General features: G+C 40.4%; 1 protein-coding gene and 1 long non-coding RNA gene across 5 annotated transcripts in view; one reads left to right on the forward strand and one right to left on the reverse strand.

Moving 5' to 3' along the window:
* The window catches only part of nf1a (neurofibromin 1a), an 86894-nt gene that overhangs the window by 40095 nt on the left and 28956 nt on the right, over positions 1–17843 (reverse strand). Inside the window, exons 19-30 of one of the 4 annotated variants that reach the window (XM_019861295.1) lie at positions 16818–16901; positions 16163–16546; positions 14562–14701; positions 14345–14467; positions 13476–13559; positions 13274–13390; positions 11362–11543; positions 11053–11264; positions 6641–6802; positions 6369–6466; positions 4070–4205; positions 966–1028 (exon numbers count right to left, since the gene is read on the reverse strand). In XM_019861295.1, the coding sequence (XP_019716854.1) occupies positions 966–1028; positions 4070–4205; positions 6369–6466; positions 6641–6802; positions 11053–11264; positions 11362–11543; positions 13274–13390; positions 13476–13559; positions 14345–14467; positions 14562–14701; positions 16163–16546; positions 16818–16901 (1785 nt within the window). Of the gene's footprint in view, positions 1–965; positions 1029–3166; positions 3987–4069; positions 4206–6368; positions 6467–6640; positions 6803–11052; positions 11265–11361; positions 11544–13273; positions 13391–13475; positions 13560–14344; positions 14468–14561; positions 14702–16162; positions 16550–16817; positions 16902–17843 lie in introns of those variants that run through there. The other 3 variants (XM_019861294.1, XM_019861297.1, XM_019861296.1) reach the window with 3 other exon arrangements.
* On the forward strand, positions 13–4708 carry LOC109510746 (uncharacterized). The gene is made up of 2 exons (XR_002167181.1): positions 13–87; positions 4459–4708. It is a non-coding gene; the product is annotated as an uncharacterized LOC109510746 (long non-coding RNA).

Genomic DNA, 17843 nt, shown 5'->3' on the forward strand with positions numbered 1-17843 from the left:
TTCGTGGGGGGGGGGGGGGGGGGTCAATTACAGTGCAGTTATGTATGAGTGCACAAGTTAGCATATACAGACAGGTACGCATCTGTGGTGAGTACAATGTTATATATTTAAATTTTTTATTTGGATAAAATTGGATTGTGAAGTACTGCAGAAGTGTTAAGATGTATTGGAAGATGAAGGTAACTGTTTTTTGCTTGAGTCATATCCTCAAATGAGTGAAATTACTTTTTATTTCTTTAATGCCAGACATGGGCCTCTTTTGTCTGAGCAAATAATCGGGTACATTAGTGATGCGTGTGGGTGAGAGTGGTTGTCAGGGAGACTATACGTACAATTGTACATGAATTGTTTTTCGTAACAGTTTTTAGTAACACACACTGCAATGTGAACATAGCAAAAGTTATATAGTGAACATAAGTGAACTTTGCTTAAGCCGCTCACTTGCCAGAGTCTTTACAGTTCGAAAAGTCATTTAAGTGACAGCGCCAAATGCTCTGCGACTTAACAGCTGTGTTATGAAGTTTACCATCTGTTCAGAATTTGAACTGCTATGTCAATACTTTTTAAAATGTTTACCTTTGTAGGCAGTATGAGAGCATGATCAGTTAAATAAAAGCTGTCACATTTAAAACATAAATAAAAAGCAGAGGCAGGCGTTTGGTTCTCTGTATTAAAGTGTAAAAAGGCTTAAATGTAATCAGCAGGGGATTGGTTTTAGAGTGATGGTCGCCAACTGAGGTGAAACTTCACAATCAATCGGTGCATCCTTATAGTACACAAATTGAAAATGCAGAAAAGAATAAAACATTTCTTGAGGGACACGCAATTCAAATTGATTTTAAACAAATGAAGACAATAAACCAAGTGAGGAAAATGCAAAAAAAAAAAAAAAAAGCCTTTTTTGCTTTAGGGAGAAAGAATTTGGGGGGAAAGTATCTGAGGGAAAATAGAGTCTCCAAACTTACTGCTTTTTTGTTTTCCTTTTTTTCTTTTACAGTTGCCTTATTCAGTAGAGAGTGGCAAGTAGCCTACAGAACAGAGACGAGTACAATCATGGTCACAGCACCAGCTATACATACGCACATAACCCTACCAATTAAGGTACAGAGATAAGCTGAAAACTAACGATCTAGTCAATGACAGAAAAGATGTGTCACAGAGCTATTTGTTAATTGGCAAGGAAGCATGCCATGCATACGCTGTTGTTGCTGGAATTCAGTGCACTCTCTTTGTGTGCCTTATAAGCTGCATAAGGGAACTCCAAATGAAGAATGGGAAAGCAAAAGTTAAAAAAAGCAAAATCAGTGAACAAGGACAGGATCACTGTTTGGGTGTTCACTTAAGCATAAAATTCAATACCTGGACAACAGCGCCAACATGAAGTGCAGCAGTTAGAGCAGTAGCAGTGGCAGCAGTAGTGTGAAGCTGCCCTGATCTTAGGCAAAATAAGTGTGTCATCATGGCCAAGTAAAAAAAAAAAAAAAAAAAATGTTTTCACTCGTGTATGCAGTGATCACACCTATTGCATCAGCTTAAAATATTATAGTTCCAAATTTAAAATCCATTTGAAATAGAACTTGCCAAAAATAATAGCACTCTTATCTTAAAAACACTTTTTTTTTCTATTGTCGGTGTTTGCATTGCGTAATAGACGCAACTTTCTTCTTTCTATTATGGAACAGTAGTTTGCCATGCCCTCATGCTTCAGATGTGATCAAAGCCTTCAATATTGAATGTTTAGGATTTTTGCAGATCATATAACTCAGAGTAAAAACATTCCAGGTAAACTTTGCTTGATTAGGAAGTTAATCATATGTCCCACGGGAGATACATATACCTGCAGTGAAGCCATTCTCTGGAGAATATCTTTTCAAGGAGAACCTGATTTAAATTATTTTTGCCATTGCCAACAAAATATAAAAACATTGGTTTTCTAATGGTTGCAGTTAAAAAATTGCAGGTTTAAATGCCTAATTTCTTTTAGATGCCAGGATATATATATCTCTCTCTCTCTCTCTCTCTCTCTCTCTCTCTCTCTCTCTCTCTCTCTCTCTCTCTCTCTCTCAAATTTGACATACTGAACGCATACATCCAAGAGCAAGGGTTCTCAAACTGGGGTCCACGAGTTGTACCTTGGGGTTCCGCAAAATAATTTGCAAAAAATTATGCTGGATCATTTCAAAAAGTGCAGACCTCTGGACATAACTGGTAATTGGTACTGGTAAGCCAAGGGAGCTGTTGGAAACATTGTCCAGGTGCCCGCCCCCTCATTTGACCGCGCAAGGATGGTATGAACACAAATAATAAAAATATTAGATTAATTAGCCTGCTTGTGAAAAATTGGAATCATATTAACCCTTTCATGCACCAATAATGATAACCTGTCACCTGATAACATGATCGGCTGTCCACTGTTGTAACCGCTGTCCCTGAAGGGATTAAAAGTGCCTGAAAACAAATGGGGACGTGACAAGAGTCAGGAGCAGACACTTGCCAACTGTAAGCCTCCTCAGCCCAGTTAGTGAGGGACTGCAAAATCAGAGGTAAGGCTCAGGTGCTCCCTGCAGCACTTGAAGCATAAAGAGCCCTTGTATTTCAAGATGAAATGTGCAAATTTCAGCAATTTTGCCTATTTCTGCTCCTTCAATGTTGCTGACAGCCTCTTGGCAGTCAGTGACAGTTTTCTTCTCATCTTTTCATCAATTTTGGAGGGGCATTCAGTTCTTGGTATCGTCACTGCTGTGCCATATTTTTTTCCACCGGTTGATACCTGTCTCCACTGTGTTCAATGATAGGTGATATTCAATGTGTGGAAGATTGTTTTGTTCTTCTGACTGATCCCTTTCAACAAAGAGATCGCTCTGATGCTAGGGAAAGTCTCCGTGGACTGCAGTTTATGTAAGATGCGACAGGAAAAGCCCACTAGAACAGCTGAATTTCATCTGGGGTTAATCAATCACAGGCATTTTATATAGTGTCAGTTGTGTGCTAATTCCTATTTACCAGGAGTGCAAAGGTGAGTAGTCAATTTTGAACAAGGCCGCACCCGCAGTTGTCAGAGGGCGAGCACACTTGTGCAATCACATGATCACAGTTGTTTATTTTTGTTTCGCTTTTTGAAAAGATTACTCTTTGATTAATTTGGTCAGATTTTTTTTTTTTAAACCACAAAAACATGACATTTTAACAGGGACGCACACTATTGATATCCACTGCACAAGTCAGTTGTTACTGTATAGATACACTTGTGTCATCAATCCATTTTTTAAACTTTACTGCTTATTCTGTACAGGGTCACAGAAAGCTGGAGCTAACTTGTGGAAATACTGCACCCTGGTCTGTTCGCCAATCTATCATAGGGCACATATAAAAATTTTTCACACTCATATGAAACTGATTAGGAATTGAACCTCCGCTGGGGACACGGAAGTCAGGTGAAAAAACCATGACAACCTCAGTGACTCCAGGATCAAAAGGGTAATGATGTTTATTATATGCGTAGCACCACACCCTTACTAAATCCTGTTTTGTGTGAGCCACTTAAAAAAATAATTCTATTTATTTGGATTATGAGGGCGGGGGGTGCTTAAAAAAAGGAATCCCCTGATGCCCCAAAAAAGTTTGAGAACCCCTCTCCTTTCAGTTCTGTCCTTCTGCTGGTTAAGGTGAAAGAAGAGAACGTTCGCCACATTGAGTTGATTTTTCATATTTCTGACATTTTAATTCTTGTCAGAGATTATGGTGATGGCAAAAATCCAGAAAATAAAGCCAATTATAGCGTGGTGATGCTTTACTTGCTTGTCTTTCAGGAGATTATAAAACAGTCGATTATAAAAACTGAATTATTACAATATTGTGGGATTAAATCCAATCATGAAAAGGGGCTATAGATCTGAAAAATATGAACAGCTATGCAAGTATGTGTGCGATGAAGAGAGCAGCGAGTTCAGCAGCATCAGAAATAGGAGAGAATGGAGAAGCAGGAGCTTGAAATGTATAAATGACAAACGGATAAGAGCGAGGTTAGAAGCTACGGGTCATGAATGTGCTGAATTTGGGGGGTGTCTACCTGGTAGAGACAGTGGCAGACGCTGCGAAGCTGAGGGGGGAACTCGCTGGATGAGCCGATGATGGCATGGAAGAAGCGTTCAGTGATCTGCAACAGGTTTCTCTGATTATCTTCCAAGTTCTCACCTTGTTCCAGTCTGATGAGTAAGAGGAAGAAAAACACACAGAAATGATCTCTACTTTCTGTTTTAGTCAGGAGAACGTATCCAACTTTTAAGAAAAAAAAATCCAAACCAAACTCACAGAATAGTTTTAGTAACAAAATTTAGCAAACGAATTGTACACTACAGTGCCATGAAAAGGTATTTTCCCTGTTCGGGTCAGTGTGTCGATTACTTGGATTTACATATGTTAATCTTTGAGATAATACTGTAGTTATGATCCTTGCAGGATCAACCAGATAGCCTCTGTTGCCGCGGGGCAGAAGTGGGCTGGGCTGGGCGGGCGACGCATTGTGGTCTGGAGCAGAGAGAACTCGGGAAACTAGCTTGCATCACAGCAATGAAGACGAAGATCATCATCCATTTTCAGGGTTTCCGCTCTTTTCTTGAAATTATTTTCCAGGACTTCTTACGGCTTTTTATCTGCTATACTATGAGCCAAGTTATCACAACATACACAAATAAATTCCCCCACAAGCTTTGAAGAGGTGTTATTTTGTACAAATGTACCTTCTGTTTTGTATATTTCACCAGATTGCTTCAATGTTACAAAACACCACAATGAATTGGCCAAAAATAAATGAACGTCTCTCTCGCACCTGTGAATCGAGTCTCATCGTTTACCGCAAAAGAGCCGTTCAAAAGAACGCCTTGTTGACCCACCAAAGTCACAACACTAATATTTTTGGCATCTCAATTGTGTTCACTGCTAAGTGAAACAAGTTCATGGAATACAGGTAACGACTAATGATCTGGTGATCGGTTGGAGAAAGGCCAAAGTCCATGCTAGGACCTATGGCACTACCACAGGCAGGTTGAATAGCCCAGGGGCGTAAACACTACCGGTAGTTAAAAACTGCAAAGTCATCACTCTGCTTCTCTGTGCACATACACAGTATCTTAAGAGAGCCGAATTTCAAATGAAGTTTTTCCTCATTGATATAGAGTGTTTTCTGTTTCTGCTGTCGGACAATGGAGCAGATATGACATACGGGGTAAAATGTGGCAGAGTAAGACTACCGGGATTTTCGGACCATAAGGCATACTTGAGATTTTTTAATTTTCTCAAAAGAATTGACAGTGTGCCTTGTAAACTGGATCACCTTATGTATGGATGGATGGATGGCAACTTTTCAGTTTGTCGGCTTTTATTCCAATTCCTTCCTATTAATTGGTCAATCATTTTCCAGACTTCTCAGGATGTGTGGGAAAACCGATTTTGACAGTGATTAATTTGCAGACGGCTGAAGTAGTTTTCATCCATGTTTACCTTGAAGTATTTACACACGGTTAGCGGCTGGCATGGGTCTTACCCGAAAGATATATGTTAAGCTGGTGAAGTGGTATCCGCGTCAGAGTATCAAAGCATTTTTAAGACTCCGTGTCCGAGTACATTTGTACAGTGGCATTATGGATACCTGTATCTGTATCAGTGAATCCCAAAATAAAGGTTTTTCAGTGATTTTATGTAGCGGTATTAAAGGGGAAAAAAATCCAAACCGATTTGGCAGTATGTGAAAAAAGAAATTGCAAAATAATTACAAATAACATATGAAACGGTGGTTTCCCTAAACCTAAACCGTCAATTAATAATCACTCAATTCATGACAAAGTTCCACAGTAGGAGAGAAGCCACATTTAAAATTTTGAATGACTCCTAGAAAATGAGCAAATGGCCTACAGAAGAAAAATAGCAGCTCGCAAAACCTGGAGATGGGGATGAGAAATGAGGGGGGGCGGGGGGGATGATATTCCCATCTCATCAGGAGAAGTCAGGATCATTTTGCCTTCATCCAACCACACTTGATTGGCTGTAACGTGCTGTTGCGACGTCATTCATTTTGAGTTGACATTTGGAATCGCTGCCAAACTAGTTGCAGACGGTGGGTGATGACGGAAAATGGGTTCCAGAACCACGCACTCTGTATGACATGACTGAATAGTTCAGCTGTGTTCTGTCACGTTGCTCATTGTGCTGCTGGCTTTAGTGTCAAGTAAGAACAGAAGGAAAGTGGATAGGACACAGCACCACCATGTGGATAAATTGAATACTTTAGAAGCAAATGATATTTTTGGCTGTTATGTTTCTCAGGTAGAGTAAAATATAATTTAAGGGACTGACAAAAAAGAGTTTCATACCGAGTGGAGTCCACCTCAAAACTGATGTGTTCAGGGGTTGAGATCACCCCTTTTAACAAAGGTTCCAGTAACTTCTGCAGGTAGGCTGCTCCATAGACCTAATATACAACCAAAATGAATACAAAATTATTTTATTTACATTTTTGAGTTCGAAGCTAATTTGTATCAGATAACATAACATAACATAATAATACAATGACATAACAAAATTATAATTTCTAAGAAAAAAGGAATGTCCAAAGAAAGTTGCCTGCAGTTGTGAAGTTTCCTACCTTGAAACAAAAGGTCATTATTTTGCTAGCCAGGCTGTTTCCCCGAAAAAGGGTCTGCATGGAGTCAGCAAGCTCCACCTCTTTGGAGAACATATTCCATAGTAATTGGTAGAGGAGGTGACGGGAGTCGAACAGCGTCACCAGGACCCGAGCAAGCTCATCCTTGAAATGTAAATGACTACATTATTGATTGAAAACGACATGATAGAAATATATTACAATTACCCTTCATAAATTCACATTTGCTTTCCATAAAAACAAGAAATACATTGTTTTAGACATCTAAACACATTGTTAGTTTTTTTTTGCAATCCTGAAATGTGAAATTGCTTTCTGAGAGTTAGCGGTCCTCAAACCGCTGGCAAGATTTGAATAAAGCCTTACTTCAAGCCCTTCTGACCAAAGCCATGCCCCTCACTAATGTGAAAATGCACGAGACGTGCACTATAGCAACATGCACAGTCAACAAGCCTTAGGGGCTGTTCAATTACTTCTTCTTAACGTTTGATGCTAACCGAAAGTAAGTAATCCGGGCATGGACACCAAGGATGGACAACACCCTTCTGCAATGCCTTCTGTCTCGAGAGTCTCTAATAGGCTATTCTTGTCAAGGTTTCAAAATAAAAACCCAATTCCACTGACATTGGGAAGTTGCCACTTTGCGCTTCATGTTTTGCTGCTTCATTGCTTCTCAGGTTTTTCCAAAATAAAAATACTTGTATTCATTAACAAACAAACAAACAAAAATTAGAAATGAAAAAATACAGCCATATCGGCAGCCATATTGCGTCAAGATGCGTTGTTTCATGTTGATGCCCAAGAGAGAAGGTTTCCCTGCAGGCCGAATGACTCAGATGTTTTGTACGTGCCTGGACTGTACTGTACATGCCACGGGCACTCATACAAAAACGCGCATAATCGGTTCCCGGCGATACATCGACCAATGACTGCTCGAGTGGATTTATCCCGTGAGCTGAATGGCTGCGCATCATTGCGGCCTCACCTGGCATTTTCCTTTGTTTCTCGCGGTTGACTGTCTCGCATACTGTATCATAGTGTTGTGTTTGCGACACCTTTTTTCAACAAGTGGCAAGTTTTTCATGAGTTAAACTGCGCTCCAACCCGTTGCCAATGTGTCCCGGGTGTGTGGAAGCATGTAAGCCCGTTCGTCCCTCTGCAGGGATGGTACATTCAACAGGAACACATTGCTTCAACGGAAGCAAGGGGCCAAATTGGGGGTTAGGAGGGCATATTTTGAACGTTTCCCAAACCGGTCAGGTGTTTTTTTTAGACATGTCACAAGGGAGCAGTGACAGCGCAGATTAAGTCTGAAGTGATATCTTAAACTGTCACATCGTTTTTTTCTTCACAAAAAAGATGATTGTCTGATAAAAAAGAAACCAAAAACCTACTTCAACTAATAAGAAGACAAGATGAACGTCAAAGCGCCACCCATCACCCATTCAAAAACCTCAGCAACACCGTCAGTGTCTCCAGCAGAAAGAGTGAAACCTAAAGCCCGTATGAGTCAAATGAGAGCCGCCTTCTACCTCATTACAAGCCTCTTTGCCTCGAAGGTTTTATAATTAAAGGTTTAAGTAAATACATGTACTGTTGTGATCTTGGTCTCAAACATGTAAAGTACAAATACTGTTTACATATTTTAAAACGGCTCGTACCCACATACACAGAAATTCCTTGGGGAGGGGCGGGGGCATTTTCGCCTTTCGCAAGGGGGTCTGGTCCCCATTAACCGCGAAAAATGAGGGATTACTATAAAGTGAATTGCTAATCATATTCAACCTATATTTAATTAAATGCATTATAAAGACAAATTGATGAACTGTTCTGAGCAAATCATCATTAACTTGTGTTAAACAAATAAAACAGAATATACCATGATTTGCAAAGCATTTTCAATCTGTTTAATCATCAAACTGATAAACTTTATTGTTTTGAGCAAATAATTATGAACTTATGATTTTATGGCTGCAACAGGTTCCCAAAAAGCTGGGACAGGGTCATGTTTACCACTGTGATACATCATCTTTTCTTTTTACAATATTCAATAATCGTGTGGGAACTGAGGACACTAATTGTTGAAGCTTTGGAAGTCGAATTCTTTCCAATTCTCGCTAGATCTCCAGCTTCATTTGTTCAACAGCCCGGGGTCTCCATTGTTGTAATTTACGCTTCATAATGCACCACACATTTTTAATGTGAGACAGGTCTGGACTGCAGGCAGGACAATCTAGTATGCGTACTCTTTGACGTCCATGAAAATCACATTGCTTGATTGGCAGCGCAGATTAAGTCTGAAGTGATATCTTAAACTGTCACATCGTTTTTTTCTTCACAAAAAAGATGATTGTCTGATAAAAAAGAAACCAAAAACCTACTTCAACTAATAAGAAGACAAGATGAACGTCAAAGCGCCACCCATCACCCATTCAAAAACCTCAGCAACACCGTCAGTGTCTCCAGCAGAAAGAGTGAAACCTAAAGCCCGTATGAGTCAAATGAGAGCCGCCTTCTACCTCATTACAAGCCTCTTTGCCTCGAAGGTTTTATAATTAAAGGTTTAAGTAAATACATGTACTGTTGTGATCTTGGTCTCAAACATGTAAAGTACAAATACTGTTTACATATTTTAAAACGGCTCGTACCCACATACACAGAAATTCCTTGGGGAGGGGCGGGGGCATTTTCGCCTTTCGCAAGGGGGTCTGGTCCCCATTAACCGCGAAAAATGAGGGATTACTATAAAGTGAATTGCTAATCATATTCAACCTATATTTAATTAAATGCATTATAAAGACAAATTGATGAACTGTTCTGAGCAAATCATCATTAACTTGTGTTAAACAAATAAAACAGAATATACCATGATTTGCAAAGCATTTTCAATCTGTTTAATCATCAAACTGATAAACTTTATTGTTTTGAGCAAATAATAATAAACTTATGATTTTATGGCTGCAACAGGTTCCCAAAAAGCTGGGACAGGGTCATGTTTACCACTGTGATACATCATCTTTTCTTTTTACAATATTCAATAATCGTTTGGGAACTGAGGACACTAATTGTTGAAGCTTTGGAAGTCGAATTCTTTCCAATTCTCGCTAGATCTCCAGCTTCATTTGTTCAACAGCCCGGGGTCTCCATTGTTGTAATTTACGCTTCATAATGCACCACACATTTTTAATGTGAGACAGGTCTGGACTGCAGGCAGGACAATCTAGTATGCGTACTCTTTGACGTCCATGAAAATCACATTGCTTGATTGGCAGGACATGTTTCGCCAAAACCTGTATGTACCGTTCAGCATAAATAGAGCTTTCTAAGATGTATAAATTACCCATGCCGTTGAGACAAACACAGTCCCATACCATCACAGATGCTGGCTTTTGAACTTTGCGTCCGTAACAGTTTGGATGCATTTTCCCGTCTTTGACTCAGAGGACACGATGTCCAAAATTTCCAAAAATATTTGAAATGTGGACTCGTCCGACCACAGAACACTTCTCCACTTTGCATCAGCCCATCTTTGAAGAGCTTGGGCCCAGAGAAGCCAGCGGCGTTTCTGGGTGTTGTTGATAAATGGCTTTTGCTTTGTATAGTAGAGTTTTAAGTTGCACTTCCCAATTGTATTTCCTGACACTGGTTTTCTGAAGTGTTCCTGAGTCCATGTGGTGATATCCTTTATACTGTACGTTGATGTCGGTTTTTGATACAGTGTCGCCTGACAGATTGAGGGTCACGGCTATTAATTGCTGGTTTTCTCCAGATTCTCTGAACCGTTTGATGATATTATGGACTGGAGATGATAAAATCCCTAAATTCCTTGCAAGTGTACCTTGAGGAACATTGTCCTGAAACTATTTTCTCACGCAGTTATTCAGAGGTGAACCTCGCCCCATCTTTGCTTGTGAATGACTGAACAATTCAGGGAAGCTCCTTTTTTACCTAATGACATCCACCTGTTTCCAGTTAGCCTGTTCAGCTGTGGGATGTTCCAAAAAGGTGTTTGATGAACATTCCTCAACTTTCTCAGTCTTTTTTGCCGCCCGTCCCGGAATTGATAGAACATGTTGCAGCCATAGAATTCTCAGTTCATGATCAATTCCTAAAAACAAAGTTTATGAGTCTGAACATTAAATATCGTGTCTTTATAGTGTTTTCAATTAAATATAGGTTGAACATGATTTGGAAATCATTGTATTCTGTTTTTATTTGTGATTAAGACATCCCAACTTCAATAATTTAAAGCGAATTTAGTAGCAGGGAGGATTTTTTTTTTCAAAGATCATTTTAATAATACTGTGTTGTTTGGTCATCAACACAGTTTTACTATATAGAGTGAATCATAGATTTTAACTGCCAGTATCCATGAACGCAGAGAACATTCTTACCCACTGGGATCCTGGAACAACATTAGCCAGTGCCATGGCGATAGGAAGTTCTCCCTGGTCTCCCATCATAGTGACCAGCTCAACCAGCCTTTCAAAGCGGTCAGCCAACACTGTCTCAGCAAGTGTGTCAAACTCGGTTCCCTGCTGCAAGATCTTTGTCAACACTTCCATGAATGTGGCTCGAGTTTGCAGATCTTTGTGGTAACCCAAACCTGAGCATTCAGAGTTGGGAATTATAAACTACCCAGTACCTTCATTTCATCAAGCAAATTTCCCTAAATGTTGCAAGTGTGACAAAGTCAAACTTACCAATAGAATGCATGAGGCCGCTGTCGACATTAGCATTGAGGAGGTTGGACATGGCCAGGACAGTGCAGTGGCGAAGGGAGGCCAGGCGGCGTGACATCCCCCTCTTGCATCCACCCACTGCCTGACCCTCATCCTCTACCTCACTGCAATCATTGAGCAGATTCATAAAAAGGGTGAAGTACCTGCAGGACAACAACAAATATTTTAGAAAATTCTTTACCTTACCACTTACGGGGTACAGATTGCCCACATAATTTTCCGTGTATGAAGTGAAAGTTCTTTTCATATTGTTAGTCATAGAAAATATGAGGTTAATCACACACTTATTTGAATAATTTTAGTTGACCAACAACAGAATATTTGGCATTTATAAAGTAAATTTATTAAGAGTACTTAAGTATCTGTGCTCCATTAGTTAGTCCTACTTTTAACTGTAAAATGGAGATAGTGTGGTGATGACGTAAAGATAAAAAGGAACACAAGTAGAGCATGGAGCAACAACCTTTCTGACAGTGCTTGCACTAGCACTTGTTCTCTTTTGTCACGCTTTCATAATTCTTGTGATCAAGGGAACTCAAGTAGAATTAAAGCCTTTTTTGTTCAATTACATCGGTGTTGTTCCTTGGGTTTTGTTTCGATGGAAGACACGAGTGAGGAATTTCATGCCCTGCTGACACAATAACAAGGGTAAAGGAAGTTGCGGCAACAGGGAGTACGTAATGACTTTTTTTGTTGTTGTTTTTAAACAAAGTATTCATTATTGCAACTCGCGAGCCTCATCCACACACTTCATGGTGGTTCTTCGTTCGTGTTCGGTGGATTCTTCAATGCGACAAACTATACATCCAAATATAGCACCGGCATTTTCAAATCTTCACGATTCTGTGAGTACTGGCTGGAAAGAGAGTCCCTGTTTCACTTGATTCTCAAAGCCCGACGCTAGATGCCTATACACTGTGCTGCATATAGTTATGTACAATGGCGTACATTTACTACCTTTGATGAAAAGTCACCCTGCCAACATGGCTGCCATGTAGGCCCTTGGGTTAGAAGGGCTGTTACAGAGCACGGGGGTGTATTGGTGATACACATTACAGGACTCAAACAATGAGTAATAAGCTGAACAGAGGCCAATATTTTGGGTCATGCAGGGCAACCGTCGCTCTGCTGGCGCTCATAGCGACTGTTTGTGGAAGATCCAGTGGATTCCTGGCATAATTTTAGCTCATGATGACGTAGGATGAGTTTGAAATTACCAATAGGACCAAGGAATATATATGTACAGAACTCAAGAGTATATGTTGTGGTGTACTTAGCTGAACGGTGTATTTTTCATAAATGTGACAAAGTACAACAACAACTTTGGAATTATGACGATGACGCTCATGATGAGACCAGCCACTAAACAATACTGCGCCATTGGCTAATGTGCCATATTCTGGTGTGTTTGCAGCATTCACAGCACGTGTTTACCCCTAAATAGTTTATTTTGTTATAAAAAGCCATTCCTAAATGTTGGTTTTGCTGCTTTATAGAATGAAACCACAGATGTTAGAAGACAAACGAAAGCAAAAATTTTAACATCAAAGAAACTGTTCTGTTTGACATGAAAGTATTCAGAAAAAAACTCAGTTTTACCAGATTTTCAGAGAAGCGACTGAATTTCATATAATTTACCTATGCTCTACTGTTGACTACAAAAGAACAGAAAAGGGTAGAATCAAACTTTTTCTTCCCTTGGTTGGGATTAGATTACATTGAGATAGATTTGCTGTATCAATACAACATAATATTCTGTGGATCAGTCAAAATGTTCAAATATGTGGTTGGCTCTGATGAAAACGGCTCGCAGCAAATGAGTTCAAAGTGGTGTAATGCCCTCTACGTAAAAGTTAAGGAAATGTATTCTAACTTGAGAAAAAGCTGTGATTTGGCCTCCATTAGCTCGACTCCATCTCCCTCCTCAGGTTGCAGAGGAAGACCAGCAAGCAGAGACACAACTGCCTCCATACTGGCCTGGTCAAGATCCCTTGATCACACACAGACAGGCAGGAAACAAGATATGTCTTCAATACTGCAGTCAATGTAAGACACTGCTGGCAACCAAGCTATACCTTGTCAAACACTTAATGTCATCATCAGCTGCTTGATTGGAAGTTCCCATCACCCAGTCAGTCAGGTATTCCACCATCTTATTCCTTAAAACAATTAAAAAGCAATGATCAAAACTAACTGCGGAAGCAGGTAATTGTCACTTAAAGTCCATTTACCATGCATGGCTCCAAGTAGGGGCTGTCATGAATTTATAACCCAATTTCTCACGAAGGTGGGAAGGGCCTGATTTCCTGCTCTCGCAAAGACAACCCAGCGCTGACCGTTGGTGCTCAACCATAGTGTTTGTAATTGTTAATTGTGATATTAAATACTCAAAAACAATGTATTAGAATTCCATTTGGATATAAAATCACCTACAATGTTACAAGAACCAGATGGAAGGAATTCCATTTTTTTCCCTGTGGCGAGGCTTCAGGGCAGTTCCGGTTCCGAAAATTGACATGTAATCATGAAACACCGGACATAAGTGCTTGGGTGATAAAGTACACTTTTTATAGGAGTCCAGTGGGAACCAGGTTAATATGTAGTGTCTGGAGATAAATACACAGTAACATGACACTACTACCGCTACATAGAACCGGAAACCAAAAATAAATCAAATTAGGTTATGGCGGACGTCACCCCGGAGGAGTGGCCTACAAGGATAAAAGTATATTAATTCTTTCAGGGACAGCGGTTACTACAGTGGACAGCTTATCATATTGTCATGTTACAGGATGCATGTAAAGGTTAATGTAGCATATTGTATATTTATATCACTAATATTATTTGTTGTTCAAGGAATTGTTCAAGGAATAAAAAGTTATTTTGAACTTTGCCATGAAATATTATATCTACTGAACGCTTAACTGTGGAAAAAGCAACTTACCTGAATTTCATCTCCTGGCAAAAAGACAGGTCATCTCTTCTCTCCATCATGACCTCTACTAGCTGGCACAACTTGGTTTTGATCTGGATAGCATGTACCATATTGCCAAGAATGCGAACATACCTAAGAAAACCACAGCCAAAAGACGACAAATCTGAAGTCAGTTGTCTTGCGCGTCTCACACCATATCGCAATGTCCAATGCAGTTATTTTTGACCTGACGAGGTTAAGCATCATGGTCTCAATGCTAGCCTGTCCTAAGTGTTCAGAACTGCCCTCTGTGTGGTTATCCAGCAGGTTCTTCATTATTGCAATCGTCTGCTCCACAAATTGGGTGTTAGTGTCATTGATAGGAACCTGGAAAAGAACAGTCAAGAAGGACACGTCAAACACAAACAATGTGCTAAGAGCATCAAGAACCACTTGTTGAATCCGGACAGTAATTATGAGGTTTTTGTTTGTTTGGGTTTTTTTTTTTTTTTTTTTTAAACAAATCTAGACCAATGGCCCTTTTTCAAAACACTCTCATAGCTAGGCTCGGCTTTACTCGCTTTGGGTGGCCCGAATTCTACAGTGTAGCAATAATAGTGCCGCCTCAATCGTACAACAATTAGGAAGAATGACAGTTTCCTGTATGGAATTTTCAGTATGTAGCTGTAGGCCGTGATAATTATACGTATTTTACTGTGTATACTGTGGAGAGTGAGGAATATCGCAATGCCCAGAGCCGAGCAGGACGTCATAAAGGCAAAGCAATTGTGTAATAGAATATCAGACGGTGTTGATGATTCTTATTGCGAGGCAATGCCACAGAATCAACAAACATGCTGGGACAATGAACGACTGGCAGCAGTTCAGCTCACCTATGTTGTTTTTGGCTCAGCATATGCAATTATTGAAAAGAAAATTTGAATGCTGTTACAATCTCTGTCTGTTAAAAGCTCTATCCTGGGCTGTCCCTGGACACTCTGGAGGAGGTGGGCAACAGGAGGATGCTAGCCAAGCTCAAAGCTATGACAGAGACTGATACACCCGCAATGCATGGAGAGGTACCGACTGCCGACTGCTATCAGGCTATTGAATAGACAGACCTGAAAACCTGGACTCACCCCCACTCACCCATTTTGCTGATATTTATATTTTATAATTTATATTTATTTATATACTTTTTGTTCTACTTTTCCCTTTCACAATTATGAAATTATGCTGCTGTAAATGGGGAATTTCTCCATTATGAGACAAATAAAGGTTTTCTTATCTTAATCAGGCTGACAAGACGTAGCCTCGCTGGCTGAAAGGGGATAGTCTGCGGTTTTCAACCAGCATTACTTGCAACGAGCATGACTTATTCATGCTGGAGTGCTGCAAAGCACTAACTGTTCCTGGTTGATGTTATATTTTTTAGAACATAGGTGCACAATGACAACCGAAGCCACTGGCGTATCCGTGCGGCGATGAGGTGCTCCCGCAAATGATTGACAACACCCCTTGGTTACACCTCCTACAGTCACAGTTCTTCTCACTCAGATTTGTTTCATTAAGATCATAAGAAAATATTATACAGTCAGGCTATACAGACAGATTAACACAGGTAAAAAAGTGTTTTAAAAACTTCAAAGTCCCCCATTGAGTTACAATATGGCTGCTAGAAATATCTGAAAAATATTTGTCTCTGAACAAACTTTGTAAATTAGTTTACAAAAAAATGGCATGTGTAAAATAATCTCATCGTCAATACTCCGTTAGTTATGCCATTTGGAAATTGAAGGTGAACCAATACTACTAGATTGGATATGAGGGTTAGTAGCCTCCACTCACCGGACCCTGTGTGTCGAAGAATTTACCAATACTGTTCCTTAACTTATTGAAGAGCATGGGGTAAAGGGCAGGGCTAAGCTCCAACCCCAGCAAGTCTTTCACGTTGGTACGGACATGAAGGCCAACTCTGTCATGGCCACACACCAGCAAGGCCAGCAGCCGATCGATAAAGCGGCTGACTGGTGTCTCACTCGAAGCTGATGAGGAGCAGGAGGCTGAGGCCATGGGGTTGGAGATCTCACATGGCCCCATGGAAATCATAGAATGCTTGCGCTCACTCATTGAGCCCATAGGGGGGCTATAGGTGGCAGGGCCAGGCGTGCTGCGTTGCTGGAGGCACACACCGCCCAGGGCACAGAGAAAGCCTGTCATGTTGATCCACTCCTGCTGTTGGGAGAGGACACGATCAGTGGATGGCACCAGGGTCTCCCACACCTTGACTATACCAGAGTGGGCCCCTTAAGTACCACATTGCAATAGGCCACAAGTGTGGATATCGATTACTGGCTTTATTGCTTGAAAGTGGCTATTTTATAAAACAAGCGCCTGTGTCTTTAACAGAACATACACATCCCTGTTAACTTATTGAAACGATTTTCCCTTTAAATATCACAGAAACAGATATAAGTGACTGATCCCTTTGTAGGATACCTACCTGCCCATCATCTGCCTTGTTTTTGGGGAAATTTAGGATTTGTTTTGTTGCTTGGTCCCATTTAGCATATGTGTCCTCCCAAGCCTTAAGGCGGAAAAATCACACACAATATTAACAGAAGTGAAAAAACATCAACACATTGACTTTGTTAAGAGAAAAGTAGAACCTCGGTTCACAAACAAAACTTAAAGAAATATATCCTTGGTTCAATACTTTGATTCCAGTCGTGGCGTGGACATGGCAAGCTCAGTTATGGTTGAGATTGACATGAACAAACTTGTGATTGACATCAGCAAACTTGTCCAACATCAATAACAACAAAAATTTCAAATAACTCCATTATTTAATCTTGTTCCCGCAACGTCTGCATTCCCCCAACAGATGGCGCACTGACCAATGGTGGACCTTTGACGGAGTGCTGCGTATTAGTCTGGCAAGCCACACACAGTTTTTCTGCACGAAAGAAAAGGGTTTGATAGCCCGCTGTTGACCGCGGCTCGGCCCGGTTCAAACTTAACCGTGCAGCTATTTTATATGCAGTGGCGTATTCTTCATGGATGACGTCACTATTCGGCAGTGAACAGACTGAAGCGCTGTTTTGCAAATTGATATAGAAAAAAAAGTTATATATCTACTGTAATTCATTTGCAGTGCGTTCACCCCGCTGGATAGGTTTTCTTGTGCGCTGAGAGTGTCCGACCAGTGCGCAGTTGCGCAGCTTAGAGGGAACATTGGTGCCGTTGCATCTCCGGTAAAAGTACATCTAAATGAAAAATTTGCTGGAAACTTCACTTGTCTCGAAGCATAAGGCAATTAGCTAGCTGCCGCTGCTCCCTACCGGTATGGAAGAGTACTACATAATTACTCCAGGGATGACAATGGCTAGTGATGAAAAAAACGGAAGGGGCGTGGCCTTTACGGGGCATGGCCTGGACGGGGGCGTGGCCACTTACAAAAGTGGCACTAGACATGCTGAAGATGAAGTGTATTCAATTTACACACTATTTGAAACTTGAACAGAAAAAA

This window comes from Hippocampus comes, unplaced genomic scaffold (genome assembly GCF_001891065.2).
Source record: "Hippocampus comes isolate QL1 unplaced genomic scaffold, H_comes_QL1_v1.1 scaffold122, whole genome shotgun sequence".
NCBI lineage: Eukaryota > Metazoa > Chordata > Actinopteri > Syngnathiformes > Syngnathidae > Hippocampus > Hippocampus comes.